This window comes from Nanorana parkeri, unplaced genomic scaffold, assembly GCF_000935625.1.
Source record: "Nanorana parkeri isolate BGI_ZX_2015 unplaced genomic scaffold, ASM93562v1 scaffold3, whole genome shotgun sequence".
Taxonomy (NCBI): domain Eukaryota; kingdom Metazoa; phylum Chordata; class Amphibia; order Anura; family Dicroglossidae; genus Nanorana; species Nanorana parkeri.
Window position 1 is genome coordinate 4937733 of NW_017306271.1, and position 17595 is coordinate 4955327.

General features: G+C 43.3%; 1 protein-coding gene across 1 annotated transcript in view; it reads left to right on the forward strand.

Moving 5' to 3' along the window:
- CCZ1 (CCZ1 homolog, vacuolar protein trafficking and biogenesis associated) overlaps positions 1 to 17595 on the forward strand; it is a 49295-nt gene that overhangs the window by 21216 nt on the left and 10484 nt on the right. The window contains exons 8-12 of the mRNA XM_018567267.1: positions 1677 to 1852; positions 10384 to 10465; positions 12070 to 12131; positions 12838 to 12949; positions 16470 to 16503. Of these exons, the coding sequence (XP_018422769.1) occupies positions 1677 to 1852; positions 10384 to 10465; positions 12070 to 12131; positions 12838 to 12949; positions 16470 to 16503 (466 nt within the window). The remainder of the gene's footprint in view (positions 1 to 1676; positions 1853 to 10383; positions 10466 to 12069; positions 12132 to 12837; positions 12950 to 16469; positions 16504 to 17595) is intronic.

Genomic DNA, 17595 nt, shown 5'->3' on the forward strand with positions numbered 1-17595 from the left:
ATTTTAAATAATTTTTTATTCTTATTTATTTATTTTTTATTGTTGGGGGGGTTAGGGGGGCTTCAGGGCAATATTAGGTGTCCAATCAGACCCCTGACATTTCCCTTTTAAAATAGAAAACAAATGGAGGACACCAAATCCTCAATTTCTTTTTCAGCAGCCTCAGCACTCAATGAATGGAGAGCACTCCATACAGAGGCTCCTCCCATTCATTCAGACACTGATAGTAAAATATTTACTAATAACAGTTTATGAATGGGGAGGAGCCTCTGTACTGAGTGCTTCTCCCCATTTAGGAAAACATGAACAGGCTGTGATATAAATCACAGCCTGTTCATTCATAACTGGGGACACATAGTGCTATGTGTCCCCAGTTATTTACAAACACCGGAGTGATCAGACGATCGCTCCAGTGTTTGTCCTTCTCACACGGAGGATCGGTAAATATCAATGATATTTACCGATCACCCGCTCTGAAACTGACAGGATGACAGCGGCTCAGGTCTTCTCCCCGCTCGGCCATCCAGACAGCTGCGGGCGCGCCGTCTCTCCCCCTCACCGCTCGGCCATCCTGACAGCAGGCAGCGCCCCCTCCTGCGTCTCCCCCGGGGGTGGGGGGGCGGACGAGGGAGCGCTGTCATATCGAATGGCTGGTGACTTTGTTGCCAATGGCGCCCTGTGCGGCCGCACAGCTCGCACACCCCTAAGGCCGGCCCTGCGTACACCCACGTGATAGCACTCAGGCACCAAGTGCTGCACTCTGGGGAGGCAGAATGTGTTTCTTATCAAGAAGCAACAGGTTTCAGTAGAGGATCACTACCATGGTGGAGTGAGTGGAAGTTAAGTAAATCCTTCCCTATAGTGTCCCTATAATGAAGTGACCTTGTAGCTTTGCTCAGTTTGTGCAAAGTACAGGTTCTCTTTCAAGAGAATCCCCAGTTTAAAAAAAACACAATCTAAACCCGTTATAGTGACCACTGACTAACTGTAGGTACTGAGGACAGCAGTGCTGCAGGGACAAGAGGGGATGATGCATTGGGAAGAATGTGGGATCGATGCAGTGAAGACGCAGAAGTTTCTATAGTAAAGGCAAGAAAATAAAGATGGTGAACTGGAGATGTTAAATAATGTAGACCACTTAGTAGACATGAATACAAAAAAGTTATCAAACAAGAGTAATGCATAAAGAAGCGCCAGAGATTATCATATATAGTCTCTTAGACAGAGTTGGTGTATTGGCATCTATGCAGGAAGCAGCCCCAAATACAGTCAGGGAGACTGGAGACACTATAAGACAAAACAAGAGAGGGGCGCCTTTTCCTAGTGCAGATCAATTTTTTTTTTTCAATTAAAATGAAGATAAGTAAGTAAATACTCACAAAAGTGGAAGATCACAAGCATAGAACAATATGAAGACGAAACCGAAATGGTAGCAGTGACAGTCTATCGGATGTGTCCAATGTGCAGATCAGTGTACAAGCGTGTCGAAGCGTTTCCGGGGCACGCCCCCTTCGTCAGGACATTCCCGGAAACGCGTTGACATACTTTTCCGGGGATGTCCTGACTTGTTTTGTCAAAAAAGTTATGTACACAACGAAAGTAATATTAAAAGCTGAAAAAGTTAAGGACTTGCTGGATAACATCATTCACTTTGATCTGTCTGCTTCGTCCCACAGTATTTACAGACATTACACATGCAGTCTTGTGATCTGCTCGATGTGTGTGGTGGCATCAGTTTTTTTCCGTTAGATAAGATGACGTACCTAAAAATCCAGTCGTTCATTAACAGGGTGGAAGAAAGTCTCAGTCTTGTGAAGTATACAGCATTCCTGTACAATGACCAGCTGATATGGTAGGTCTCATAAACTCATTTTTCATTTCTGATTATGTAAAATAGTTTTCACTTGTCTTATTGGCCTATTCATATGCAAAGGAATATAAAGTTCAACTTCAAGGCAAGATTAAAAGCCCCTTTTCAAACACTGCATAATATAAGTAATTGTGGCAAATGAATTTACTATATTTCAATCTGCTGTACCTTGAGGCTCTGGGTGCCTGGGGAGCACTGTCTAGCACTAGGAGCTTGCTTACAGGTGGAAATAGCATGCCTTCCCGTAAGAGCCTGGTGCAGCTCTGAATCCTTGCATTGCTCTGTCATTTGCATTGTGCTACAATAAACTTCAGTCGTTGCTGGCAACATATTTATGTTACTATTTATGTTTATAGCAATGTTATTTCTTGATTGTTAGGCATCCTACCTAGAAAGGACGAGTCCAATATGGTGTGCTGTTGAGATGAACTAATCAATAATTGGATAATAAGAGTGGCAATACAGAATTGCATATGTTTAAATAGGCGAAACAGTTGACATACATGTATTTTAATTGTGTATTTAGCTGGACTTCAGCATTAAACTCATTGAGTAATAGTAATAAGTTGGGGTTATTACATTAGCAGTTATTTAAAATAAATATCAGACAAGCAATGAGTTGGCAGCAGTATATAAGAGAAGGGTTGGACAAATCAGTACAATTACAATTCTGAAGCCAGTCAGTCCACGCTAGGAATCCGTAGACGCTTTGTGTCAAAATATGTCTGTGAAGGTTCTCATTCACCCAGGTCATGGTATAACTGTAAAAATTAAGTCAAGGCAACTGGACTTTCTGTATTTTTCTTGAAGACTTTTCACTGGACATCCGACCAGCTTTCTCAATTCAGAATGACTTGTACAAAAATTATCTGGGAATAAATATGATGAATGTTGCTCCATTCCACATAGTCACAAAACAGCATTGTATGTGCCAGATGCTTCCCCCCCCCCTCTCCATTTTTACATAAATGGCCTTATTCCCAGAGAATGTTGTACAAGTCATTCTGAATTGAGAAAGTTGGTTGGATGACCAGTGAAACGTCTTCCAGAAAAATACAGCAAATCCAGTTGCCTTGACTTAATTTTTACAGATATTTGTGTCAAAATATTTTTAGAAACCAGCTCAAGACAAAAATAGAAGGAATAAAAAAATTAAAGTGGAACTCCACCTTTTTTTAAATGCTCCCACATGTTTAGAGAGGATAACTTACCCTCTTCACACTTCTGGATTGCTCCCTGAATCCTCCTCTGCTGCTGTCCACCATTTCTCCTTGGGTGAATGATAGCCAGTGTCATTCAACCCACTTTCTGTGAGCCTAGACTGGACTATCATAGACACAGTCTCTAGGGGTCTGTCATCACACAGCCTGGGCTCACAGTATTCCTGGACTGAGCGGCGTTTCCATGTCACTACACAAGCAGCGCTCTGTCCAGGAGTAAGGAGTCCAGGAGTGCCGTGATAGGGGAGGGGCTGAATTCTCCGATCCGCCAGCGCTGACTGGCGGAACGGAAGAGGGCGAGTACAGCTGGCTCTGCCTCTAGATAAGCAGAGCCAACTGTCAGTCACGCAGCTGGGCGGATCCAGACATAATTGTCGGGATCCGCTTCAACTGCGGCGTCTCGTATACTGCGAGCTTCAGCTCGCGGTATACTAAGCCTAGGGTGACGGGAGGACGCTAGTTCGTGTCCTCCCGTTACCATAAGGAGAACAATGGGGAAAAGCCTTAACCCCATAGTTCTCCTTTAACCGCTTGAAGAACAGTTACATCCTAGAAGCTCCCGGCAGGCCGTGTATACACTGCGGCTGGCCGGGAGGTAGTTAAGGAAGCCGGGTGACGTGTAATGACGCACCGCCTAGCTTCCTGATTAGCCGGGACGCCGTCTTCATGCTCCCTCGTCATAGGTGACGAGGAAGCTGGCTTTCTGGCCAATCAGGAAGCCGGGGGTTGGGTAATGACTTGTCGCCCGGCTTCCTGATTGGCCAGCTTCTCGACCAATCAGGAAACCGGGGGGCGGCTCCATGCTCCCCCGTTACCAAGTCTTATATTTGTTTGCTATGCTCCTTATCTAGTAGTCCTAATGCGGTGTTTTTCCGATATTACACTCGACTTGAAAAGAAATGATAAGACTTCGTTTTTGCCTCCATTCACACAAAACGAATGTTTGGAATTTCAAAGGACAGATGGCTCTGCAAATTGGTGATAAATAAACCCCTTTGTGTTACTTAGCCGACCTAGGCTTTAAGAGCATTAACCTATACAGACCTATCCCAACATTCATGGTGCTATTTAAGAGTGTGGTCCAGATTTTTGAATAAGGGGTGTTTTATGACATTGTTGTAATTTTTATGGGGATGGAGAAGGTGGATCATTTCTAGTTTTATACTATTGTTACGTTTTTTTTAGGGATGCACAGATACTTTTCGAGTACCAGTGCAGATACTTGGCATTTTCATGAGAACTACCAGGGTTGCAGCTGGGACCTGGCTCTCCTCCAGTGTCCTGAAATCATTAGTCGATATTGTTTTAGAAAAACTGTCTCATGACAATAAACAAAAATGTATCAGTACTCGTACTTGTAAGTACTCGGCAAGTACCAGTACTCGTACTCGCAAAACTGGTATCTGTGCATCCCTTTATTTATACTTATAAAAACAAAATCATACATTAAAACAAATGACAGCTGCCTCCTAACTTTTGCATTTTTCTCTAGTGTAGTCTTGGAGCTCAAAAGTATCGGTTCATGTACTCGTACTTGTACCGAGTACTGTACTTGGTATCTATCTGTGCAACCCTAGTTTTTTTTTGTTCTAGAAAAATATTATTTGTGTTAAATTGCACATGGCCTTAAAGATGCCACTTTTTGGCTATGTACTTTTTGTTGTTGTTAATAGTATGCAAGTTACAGGCCAGCATCCATGGATGAGTGGGGGAACACTGAATTTATAGAACATGTAACGGATATCTAAAATGTGCAAAAGACGATGGCCATGTGAAATAACGTACAGTAAATGCGATGTGTATTTCTGAATATAACGCACACAAATCAATAAAATGCTTACACATGGCTACAATTGAGCTACAATGACAGTAAAAATGAAGGCATACTCAAGCAAAGTCTACAATGCATAGTATTTTAAAACAATTGCTGTTTCCTTGCCTGGGTGCTATCAAGAGAACAGTCATTGTAAATCATCCGTAGAAGGAGCTGTCAGCTAACACTGCAGTATTTGTGAAATTTCCAATGGCTAAGAAAGCTATCATTGCACAGTAGGTAGCCCCGGCTATAGGTCTGCATATAGGTCTATACATAGGTGATGGAAACAGAAATATCCTTCTGTTACTTTAGCCAGCTCACCCTCCCAGGTCATGTGTCCTATTTCTGAAAAGGAATGAGTTGCAGTAATAATTTACGACCCCGGTGTAAGTTGGTGTGAAAGAAGGCAGCAAACTCGACAGTCCCCAGCAGTCTTGTCTGAAGAGTGACAAGGTACATATGTTACATTTCACCCTTTTCTCATTTAAAGAGTATTGGTTACAACACTTAAATATCAGAAGCCATTGATGGAAGCAGCCTTTCTTCACATCAAAGTCAACATAAAGTGGTACCATTTTAAAGTGTAGCATCATAGGCTTAACCTTGCGGCAGGAAAATACACACGCAGCCTATGAGACATAGGCAAAGCCTAAACTCTGAAACGTTTTAGAGATGTTGCCTTAAGATGCAACTGCAGCCAAATTTTATTTTTTTTTTTTTTTTTTTTTTTTTTGGGGGGACAGCAATAGAAGACTGATGGGTGTTCTATGTCCCTGTTCCAGAGATTCACCCTCTCTATTTGTACTGGTGACTGTTCTCACTCAAAGTGAAGTAAAAAAAAAACATTGAAAATGTCTAGCTGTCACCAGATCAAGAATAAAGGGTAAATTTTTCAACTAGGACACTCATTCTGGTGACAACTAAGAAGGGATTTCCCTTACTTTGGAGACGTCATCTTGTTTTGGCTAAGGGGCAGGAAGTGAAGAGAAATCTCCCCCTATAGTACACAGATGGCAATAAAACAGCATTCTCCTGATTTACATGTTACTACTGTATGTTGCTCTATCGCCTCTGTGGGCACTACAGCTGTTTATATTTTACCATTTACAATCAATAAAATTACTAACACAGGAAAAAAACTGACAGGCATTATAACTCTCCCTTATTCTATCCAAAATGGAAAAATAATTGGCTTTAGTGCATTAAAAGAGCAGTAAAGCCAAACTTTTTTTTTTTTTGGCTTTACCTTTCTTTTGGGTCATAGGAGTACATTTACTAATCATTAGCAGCAGCTAATGCCTGCTATCTTCTAACTGCAGAGCCAGACAGGATCCTAAAAATATTGTTGGGATCTACCCCGTCTGCGTAAGTGATAGCTGGCTCTTCTTCTCTGCAGGAGGAACAGAGAGAAGGGAAATCCCTGTGGGGAGCAGTGAATGACAGTCACTGTTCTCTACAGGGAGGAGACTGTGAGCTGACCGATCGGCGGTTACATGATCACTCATCTCTCGTATAGGCCTGGCACTGGACAGCAGGGATGCATTGATACCGGTTTTTCGGTTAAGGAAGCCAGGTGGCTTGTAATGACTCGCCGCCTGGCTTCCTGATTCGCAGGGAAGCCATCGCCATGGAGCCGGCTTTCTGGCCAATCAGAAAGCTGGGAAGCCGGTAATGACTCGCCGCCTGGGTTCCTGATTGGTCAAGAAGCTGGCCAATCAGGAAGCGGGGGGGGGGCGAGTCATTACACGCTGCCTGTCTTCCTGATTGGCCGGGAAGCCGGCTCATGCTCCCTCGTCTCCAGGTGACGAGGGAGCATAAAGCTGGCTTTCTGGCCAATCAGGAAGCGGGGGGGGGGCGAGTCATTACACGCTGCCTGTCTTCCTGATTGGCCGGCTCCATGCTTCCTCGTCACCAAGTGATGAGGAAGCATGGACCGCCTTCCCGTCCAATCAGGAAGCCGGGCAGCGTGTAATGACTCGCTGCCCGTCTTCCTAAAACTGGAAGTTCGGGTATCGGGCTAGGCATTGTACTAGTGCTAGTACTCACCCAAATACTCGGTATTGGCACTAATACCGATACTAGTATTTGTATCAGTGCGTCCATACTGGACAGCTGTTGTCCCAGGCTGGCTTTAAACTGAGTGGAGAGTGTATTTTATTTAAGCCTCCCCAATGAATAACATATTTTTGCTAAAGGTAATAAATTACTTTTCTAAACATGCATAAAAGTTTTTGCTTAGAGTTGAGCTTTACGCTTGAATCTGATTGTTTGCTTTTGGAGACACAGACAGGAAACAATCCTTCCAGATGCTTTTCTAAACAAGGCTCCCTATTGGTCAGTGAGGCTGTCCATCACTAGGGTGACCGATAGGAAATCTTGAAAGCCAGGAAGCAACAAGGTCAGGCTTATTCAGGAAAAGTAAAAATTTACATTTATTACAATTGCTTATATCTTTGGATCTACTAATCATTTTCACATGCAGTTTTGACTAAAGAAAATCTAAAGAATCTGCTTGTGCACTGTTCATCATATACTCAATTTGACTTGAGGGTAAATATGTTTAAAGATATTTTCCTAGATATATGCAATATTTTAAGATATAACTCTTTTCATTAACATACTAAGGGGGCTGCTTTATAATAACTTATACAGGAAGCTGATGGCTTGGAATGTCTAGGGATCACTTCTAACAACCCTGAACACCTGATTTCAGATAAGGGCTCTGTATTCTCACAGCCCCTGGCTACCTTTGATCTGCCTTGGAAGCTGATGAAATGAGAGCTGAACATTCTCTCCCATGACCAGAAAGACTCTCTTTAACTGAGAACTCCTATAAAGATAAAAATCCCATTAATGACATGGTTCCACCCCAGTCAGCCAGGGGATCATGCTGTGATCATGCAAGGATCGTGCTGTGTATCGGTGGGCGAGTCGCACGAGAGCCACTAGCAGTCCCAGCAATGAACAGATTATGGTCTTCATCCTTGGGGTAATGTTTGCCTTTCTGTGGCTAGCCCTATTTAGTGTGGCAGATAATATCCTGTAGAGCAAACAGTTTGAATGTGTAAACCTTCGTGTTCTCTAGTTTTGGTCTAGCGTAGAAGCATATTTTCACACTGATGTCTCAGTATACATATAAAAATCTCTCTTTACTCCACAACGTTATTTAAAATATCCATGCCATCCTTTTTTTTTTTTTTAGGGTAGGAAATATTAGGGAAACCAGGCCATATGTCCTTGTCTGTCACAGCTGTCATCACTAGCCTCTTCACTCTGCCATTCCCTGTTAACACTCGGCACTATGGCTGTCTGGCTTTAGTTTCAGATTGTAGATACCCTGCTCACATTACAGCACATACTATAGTGTGTCTCATTTACATGCTGTATTGAGATATAAATACATGTGCAAGGAGTTGGCCTTGTTTGAGAATCAGTTTTAGAATAACTAATAAACCTGACATCCTCTAAGACTTTGCCTGCACTGTCTTTTCTTGCTTTAAAGGGAACCTGATGTTTTGCAGGAAAAGTGCATTTTTTAAAAATGTTAGTAGATTTTTAGAAGGATACTATTAAACTCTTTCTCCAGTATAATTAAAGCTGCACTTCAGGAAAACAATTACATTCACTTTTGACATATATTTATGGAAACTATTTAACCTTTTAAAGGAGAACTATGGGGTTAAGGCTTTTCCCCATAGTTCTCCTTAGGGTAACGGGAGGACACAAACTAGCATCCTCCCGTCACCCTAAGCTCAGTATACCGCGAGCTACAGCTCGCGGTATACTGAGACGCTGCAGCTGAAGCGGATCCCGACAATTATGCCGGGATCCGCCCAGCTGCGTGACTGACAGCTGGCTCTGCCTATCTAGAGGCAGAGCCAGCTGTACCCGCCCCCTCCCCCGTCCGTTCCGCCAGTCAGCGCTGGAGGATCGGAGCGGGGAGGGGGGAATCCAGCCCCTCCCCCTGTCACGGCAGAGAGCCGTGACAGGATCGAGAGGTGAGCGAACGCCGGTATATGTTCGCTCACCTCCCGATCTACTGAGCCGACCTGTGACAGTCTCATTGTCACAGGTCGGCTAGAACTATGAGGTGAGTGAAAAGCACTCACCTCATAGTTCTCCTTTTAAAGTGTTTGTGAATCTGCATGAAACACAGTAGAACCTTCTTGATGGAGAAGGTATCTGCATGTCTCAGATCAAAGGGATTTATTCCTCATGTTGCTTATTTTTCCCTGGACAACAGTACATCCAGAGCTGCTGATTTTAGTACAGCTACAGGCTACTACATGGCTAGTTGACCATTATCAGTACAGTGTTTCTATGGAGTAAGGCTAACAGACTGGCACAACTATTCTTTAAGCCAAGCCCATCAACCTGTCTGGTTATACCATCAAATCTGTGTGAGCTATTCTTGTCATCCAGACACCCCTACCAGACAGTAAAGTTAGATCCCAGGCCTCCACAGAAGCAGCAGCTCGGCTTGATCACGAACACACTCAGTTTGCTCGTTGGACAGAGAAGGAGCATCTGTGCACCGATGGGGCTTATTCTGCGCTCTGCTCTTGTCAGCATATGTTGTGTAAGAACATGTGCAAGCACCAGAGCCTGATTGGCTGATAGTGTTAGAATGTTAATGAATACATAACTGCCATCATTTTACTAGTACCTGCCTGGACTTCAGCTCTAAGTACTACTCCCTTTATTTCCTGCTATAGGAGGTTTCGTTATTTGAGTTTAGCATCCTTTTATAGTGATGTTCTGAGTTGCTGAATGATACTGGAACCTGTCATGCCTAAATTTTCCTTTGGCTGACCTACTGGGTTTGCCATGGTGACCTGCAAACAGGACTTCAGTATGGCTGCCCAAAGACAGGTCATATTGCCCTAGTCTGGAACTGGTTGCTTCTGTGGCTGGGCCTCACTCCGTATATGACTAATGGATGCACCCTAATTACTTTTCATGGTGACCAGCAAAACAGGACTACAGTAAGGCTGCCCGTAGACAGGTCATATCGCCCTAGCCTGGAACTGGTTGCTTCTGTGGCTGGGCCTCACTCAGCATATGACTAATGTATGCACCCTAAGTACTTTTCATACGTCATTCTTCCAAGTTCATCTCCAATTACACAGCGACTTTTAACCAAGTTGGATAATGTCTGGGTTCCAACCACAAATTATTGCACCCAGACATTATCCAACTTGTTTAAAAGTCTGTGTAATTGAAATGGCTGCTTTCGGCGGACGGCCCTAAGCTGCTACTTTAATCAATGCTTTCAGAAGAATGACCTAAGCTGCTTGTTCTCCCCCTATAGGTATGCCATTTTGTGAGTTCTAGGATTTTTATAGCCACCCTTAAGTATTAACACAAGTATTAGTCGCTGAACTGACAGTTGTCCATTGGACTGGGTATTGGGCTGCTTTCAGGGTGTGAGGAGACTTGTATTGGTGAATTTCCTGAAAATGTTTTTCCTCTTGCAGGAGTGGTCTGGAACAAGAAGACATGAGAATATTGTATAAATACCTCACTACATCGCTCTTCCCCAGATGCATAGAACCAGAGGTAAGAACAAACTTGAACCTAGCTTATGTTAACGTAAACCTGTAATGAGAGATATGATGCTTGATGTTGTGGACCTCTACCAGGAAACCAGAAAGTACCCTGGCACAATCGCCTACTGGCACAATCACCAGTTCATTACACATAATAAAACAAAACAAATTATAAGTAAAAGGTAAAATGGAAGGTTTCAGAAGAATTTGTAGAAACAGTTAAATTATATTTTTTGATTTGGGTTTACGAACACTTTAATGAAGTTGAAAAATGATGCAGATCAGGATATCTGCATATTTATTCACAACTTGTCTGATCGATAAGTCTTTTTGAGATGTGTCCCGTTGCTGGAGGTGCACTACTTTCTTGCTGCTTTATAGTAATACTTTTTTATGCATTTTTTTGGGTAACCTCAATGCCCCTAATTATTGAAAAAAGTTCTTCTTTCTGCCCTTAGTGTAATTATGCTGTTAACTGCTTACATTGTTTTTAGTTGTTCCTGACCGGTTTTAGTTTTTGGAACCTTGTTGACTTTTTACTTTTTACTAGGTAGATATGTAATATTTCTTTCGGTGAGTCCTCAGCACCTTGCCGTAATGACTCTTGCATAGTTTTGCCTATTTGCCATATACTACTTCACCTTTCCTGTCCAAAAATTTGACTCTGCAGATGGTGTTGCACATGCTTGTATGAAGGTAGTACAAAAAAAAAACCTACCACTTGTACAGATAGAGCATCATAACCTATCCATAATACCATATCCAGACACTCTTAAGCTGCTTCTCAATTGTTTGCTCTCAGGGGATGGCCCTAAGCTGCTCCTCAATCATTGCTTTTAGAAGATGGCTCTAACCTGCCCCTCAATCGTTGCTTTCACAGGACAGCCCTAAGCTGCGCCTCAATCATTGTTTTCAGAGCACTGCTCTAAGCTGCTTCTCAATCGCTGCTCACAGGGATTCCTAAACTGCTCCTCGATCGCTGTCCTAAGCTGCTCCTCAGTCATTGCTTTCAGAGGACGGCCCTTAGCTGCTCCTCAATCGTTACTTTCAGAGGAATGCCCTAAGCTGCTCCTCAAATGTTGCTTTATGAGGCGACCCTAAGCTTCTCCTCAACCATCAGGGTTTCTCTATTACAGACAGGCACAGACACTGTTTCTTCTTTTCACTGAGATTGTTAGTCACTTATGCTCCATGCATCCCTTAGTTTTTCCTTTCCTCCCTACATCCACAAAATCTTTTCAATGTTGCTGTAAAGAAGATAATATCCAAACATCCTAGTATGAAGAACAGTAAAACGTTACTTGTATCAGTTCAGCTCTCAAACAAGATGACTGCAATCTAATCATCTTTTTCATATTAAATGATAAATTATTATTCTATGTCTCTCTCATTATAATGTCCTCTAGGGTTCTCTCTCAATTATATCTCAATATTTCAATATATCTCCCTCCCCTATGTTTTCTCCATAAGGGAGCAGTACTGTCCTCCCCGATAAGGGATAGTGGCTCAATCTTAGTTGGTTGCTGAGTTCTGTCTTAATCTGAAAAGCAGCATCACTCTTTCTTCATCCACAGTCTGTGTCTGCTTTGAATGATTGTTTTTTTACCTTTTTAGCTAGCTGGAAGAGATTCTCCCATACGTCCTGAGATGCCTGGAAATCTACAGCACTATGGAAGGTAAAGCACTTTCTTAACCCCATAATCTGGATCCAGTGTCCAGATACTTTAAATATGATATCCAGGCAAACCACTAGATCAGGGATGGCCAAACTCCGGCCCTCCAGCTGTGGTGAAACTACAAATCCCATGAAGCATCTCTCTCCGGGAGTTATGTCTGTGGCTGTGAGAATCTTTCAAAGCCTCATGGGATTCGTAGTTCCACCACAGCTGGAGGGCCGCAGTTTGGCCATCCCTGTGCTATGTAGAAGAAATACACATATGGGTGCTATTTTACGTGCCAAAGTATTTGTATTTTTGAACATTTCGTTCTGAGATTTGCACGGCTCTGCTGCAAAGCACAGCCCTGCCTGGCAGGGTGTAATACCTAACTTATTTCTGCTGCAGCTAAGTAACACTTTGAAAATTACGAGTCTTCTCTTGTATTTGCGGAGCACAGGCTTAAATAGGGCCTTACCCTTAGCAACAAGCCATGAGTCGGCTCTCTTTTACATATGGAAGGAGAATCTGATGTTTCTATAAGCAACAATGAGATTATTTTCTTTATTCAACTTGCAAAGCACATTACAATGTATTATTAGAAGGGTTTGAAGTCGTTACTATTTGAAGTTTGTGTGTGCGTGTATATGTGTGTGTGTATATGTGTGTATGTGTATAAATATATATATATATACACACGTTTTCTTATTTAAATACTTTGTTTTAGGTTCCTTACTGGACCCCTGAACCTCAATGACCCAGAAGCCAAGTTTAGATTCCCCAAAATCTTTGTAAATACAGAGGAAACGTATGAGGAACTTCACTTGATTGTTTACAAGGTGATGTATTCCGCTTGATTCTCTAGCCTGACTGTGTAATTGTAACAGTGATCGAGATATGCAAGGAAACTGTGAAATGTGGAGTTCCTTCCTGATCGCCTTACAGTTTATGGACTTTTGAAGCCCAAAAACATTGCATTTGGTATATTCAAGCTGCATCAAAGCAAAAGGTGTGCAAAGGCTTATAGTTCTGCCGATGGCTGCTTTAGAAAGAAAGCAGTATATAAGATATTGAATACCTTTCGTGGTCATGCACCTGGAATGCACTTCGCTGAACTGAAGGGTTCAGGGTGCACAAAAAATTCCCCTAAAAAGAGATTTAACCATTTCCTTTGCTTATAGAACATATGGAGCCGATAGCTCTAAGGTTAATTTACAATTGTGACGGTTTGCTAGAAGTCTAATTTCTCGCATGTGTCTCATGTCATTTTATATGCACAGGGCATTTTGGCTAAAGTGCTGGACTGCAAAACCCTTATTTAAGAAGCATTTGATCCATAAGGCCTTTGAGGGACAGCATCTCTTTGGACCAGCTCTTAACAGCAGCATCAAGGATGCTACTGTTAGAGAGAGCACCCATCTTCCTCAGCAGAAAAGAAATTATCTCCATCAGTTTAAAAATATTCCTTTCATTTCTCCACCTTTTCGATTCTCCAGCCCCCCACGTCAAGACTGCTCAAGCTTGCGTGCCTGTCCACCCGCAGGACCTGGCATCCTGTCTGCCAAATCCTCAAACAAGCTTTCCTCTCTGTAAAGGTGCACCCCCACTTTCCAAAGTGGGGGATATTTTTAATCTTTAAAGAGGCTTCGACAGCTTGCATCTTAGACGCAAGGGTGCAGGAGGTAGTATTTCAGAGCTCCAAGCTAAAGTTTTGTTCCCTGTCCCCTCCTCGGTTTCTCACCTCAAGCTTTCTTTGTTTTTCTGGCAAGTAGTGGGATTGCACATGTTCCATCTGCTTAATTCGCTCCTGAACTTGCCCAGGAATGCACAGGTCTACCACCCTATCCATACCTATCCTAACCAGTATTCTCCCACTCCATTTCATTCTACTGAATATCCGTCATCTTAAACATATTCAGATCGAAAAGAAAATTCAACAACAGTGTCCCAAACCCCAGTACCCACTTAGTTCAAGAGATAATGAAACTAGTTTGACAGCTGCGGTGGATTATCCAATAAGCTCTGCTGGCAACTATAAGATGCTGGTGGTTTAATTTGAAGCTTCTTTTGGATGTAAGCCTAATTGAGGGATCATATTTAGACCTGGCAACAAATGGCATCTGCGAAAAGTTCCCTTTTCTACTAATTGGAGAGGAGGGCTCATAGAAATATTTTTACTGACAATTTGCCTTTTAGGGCCCATTCACACTGTTGCGCTGCATTAGTACATGCATGTTAACATGCATTTGAGTACGCTGCCTGTCGCACCAAAACTCACTAAAAAAAAAAGCTGCATGCAGCTGCATTATTGTGCTGCAGGTACGTTGGGTTGTATTAGGAATCCGTGACTTAACACCTTCATGAATGCTGATTCTGTTCAGAAAAAGACGAGCAATCGCAGCCCTCCCATTTCTTTCATGATCGACTGTCAACATGAAAGAAAGCTTTATTTTTCCCTTTGGACCCTCAGGAAGTCTCTGGTATGTACATCCACAGTTGTTGCATGTCAGATCCGGTTTACTAGTGCTAGCTGATCTAAAACCGAATAGGGAACAGTGGAGAATCGTCCAGAAATTTCCAGACTGATGGATATTTCTTGCTCTGACACCATTCCCGATGAGAACATTGCCTTCTCTGTGGGCCAAAATGTTCAATGAGAGAACAATTTGTTGTCACCTATAGCAACTGGATTCTCCTTTCTCCAGTGATGCACTGAAGCAGTAACGAGAGAATATGATTGGTTCCTGTACAGCAGGGGTGCCCATAAGGTCCATTGCGATCTACCAGTCGATCGCATAGCGATCAGTGGTTGATCGCGATGGCCTCTCCTCCCGCCCCCAGTGCTTCTCTGGATCCCCGCTGCTCTCCCCCATCTGTATGCAGCGGGGATCTGAGAAGTGCAGCAGCCCGCGGCGGAGGACAGAGCCGCTGTCACAGAACTAAGGCCGAGCGGTGAGGAGAGAGACACTCGGCCTCTCTCCCCTCACCGCTCTGCTTTAGTTCTGTAACAGCGGCTCCGCCCCCCCCCCCCCCACCCCCCCCCCCCCCGTGGCTGCAGCGCTTCTTTCACTTCTCCTCGGATCCCCGCTGCCTCTGCTCGGGAGAGCAGCGCGGATCTAGAGGAGAAGCTGAGCCCCCCTGTGCGTGGCAGGGGATCCGTACATATCAGTGATATCGATCGATCCTATGTGCAGGACAAACACTGGAGCGATCAGCTGATCACAGTGTTTGTAAATAACTGGGGACACATAGTACTATGTGTCCCCAGTTATAAATGAACAGGATGTGATTCACTTCCTGTTCATTCATGAGTTTCTCAATGGGGAGAAGCACTACTCAACCATTCAGAAACTGGATGATAGTAAAATATTTTCTGAATGAATAGGAAGCCTCTGTGCTTTCCATTCATTTTGAACAGGAGCTGCAGAAAAAGAGATTGAGGGCTTTGTGTCCTCAATTTCTTTTTCTAACAGGAGGACAGGACGCTGGGGCCTTTAGGACGCACTGGAATGTAAGCCGGCCGACTTCCTGCGTTCAGGGGCGGGAGGGGGTGTGGGGTTGTATTGAAGTCAATGGCACCGCAGCCATACCCCCCGCCCACAGTGCGGTCGCCCGCACCCGGAAAACAGGCACATTAGTGCCTGCATTACGGTCCAGTGCAATCTGCAAAAATAGTGCTTGCAGCATTTTTCTCGGATCGCACTGGACTGGAACGCAGGCACTAATGTGCCTGGGTTCCAGGTGCAGTCGATAGCACTGTGGGCGAGGGGCCTGGCTGCGGTGCCATTGACTTCAATGCCCCGCCCCTGAATGCAGGTGTTTTTTTGTTGGTAGATCTCATTGAGCTCATCATTTGAAAAGTAGATCTCCAGGCGAAAAATTGTGGGCGCCCCTGCTGTACAGGATTGTTTGCAGTCGTGTAACTGTGAAATCACTCACGAGGTTGTTCTGCCATTATAAATATTATTAGTTGCTGTTTAAGCCATATTGTCCTTTAGGATTAGTGACCCTTTTAATCTTCCAGCTCAGCGCAGTACAGTAACCTTGGCGGGGGCAGTTGAGCAGGCTTCGTATTAGCCGTGTCTTGAATCAGCAGCTGTATGTCACAGTGAGGACTGTGTGACATTACTGTCTAGACAATGAGCGTGAATGAGCTGCCATTGAAGCCGCCCCCTGGGGAACTCCTAAGCCTTTGTTTCCGCGTATGATAAAATTAGAAAGTACAACATGGATTCCCCTGACAGCATTGTGTGTAATGAAGATGTAATTGTTGTGGTGCATCTAGCCAGGATAACAGATGGCTTGGTGGAATAGTAACACTTCTGTAAATTCTAAACCAGTTCTTGTTTTTCATTACAGGCCATGAGTGCCTCGGTGTGTTTTATGATCGATGGTGAGTATGAAGCTTGCAGGAAACATAATCCATCCATTCACGGGGGGAGGGTTTACGTTGAGTGACATTTGTATGACTTTTCTTTTGCGTGATCTACCCCTATACTAGCAAACATCAGTTAGCTGCTATTTTTATTTTTTATTAGCCACAGTCATGAGAAACATGATTTTAACTAATGATATCTTCCTCCCATTGTATTTAGCTTGTTGTTGAATGTTGTTGGTACTGATCTCCAATGTGATCGCATCTGATTATAATTCTCCAATTTTTGTGCAGGGGCTCTTTTATGTCAAATAGTTATTCTTGCCAGTGTATGAGCCTCTTTGCACACAGTGACTTCTTGCAGAGAACATGTTTAACTTGCTATTGTAATGCTGAAGATTTGGTTTCTTTACCTTTGCTATATTTTGAGGCTTAAAGCAAAGTCATAGGGACTGGTCCAGATGTAAATAATTTATTACAGCAAAGTTTTAACAAGCGTTTACAGCCAGTTTCAGGAGTTGTACTCAAATCCGCCTTTTATCAGGGCTTGGTTTTATCATGCAATTGGAATTTGGACAGGTGGTTGTTCTTGGTTACTGTGGTTAGGGACTTGCTCGGTGAGTTCCCTGGAAAAGCTCCTAACCACAGTTTGCGAGGAAATAAAACTCCAGAGTAACCAACCATTCAGATTTCAGTAGCATGATAATACTAAGCTCTGATAAAGGGGGATTTATATTGAGATTCTCCAGCTTAACTTAAAGTGTATCTATACCCAAACTTTTTTGAATGGGGAAAGGTCAGCTTTCTCTTCTGACAAAACGTTTTCTTTAACTCTTGGCGCTAATGGCTGCCAGCTGAACAATCCACTTGCTGTTGCACACTCAAAGTTTTCAACAGTTTATCACAGCTTTTCACACAGACTCGAGGGGCTGCTCATCCACATTTTGGGGCCTCCACCACGAACATAGAAAACAAAAGCGAACACAGCGCCACCTCCGTGTGTAAAATCGTTTATTACAATAAATAAGACAAGGGATTAAAGTACTTGCAAACAAACGTTTTCATCAGGCTTTAACAACAAACGAGAGGCCACACTGTCTGTTAACCCAA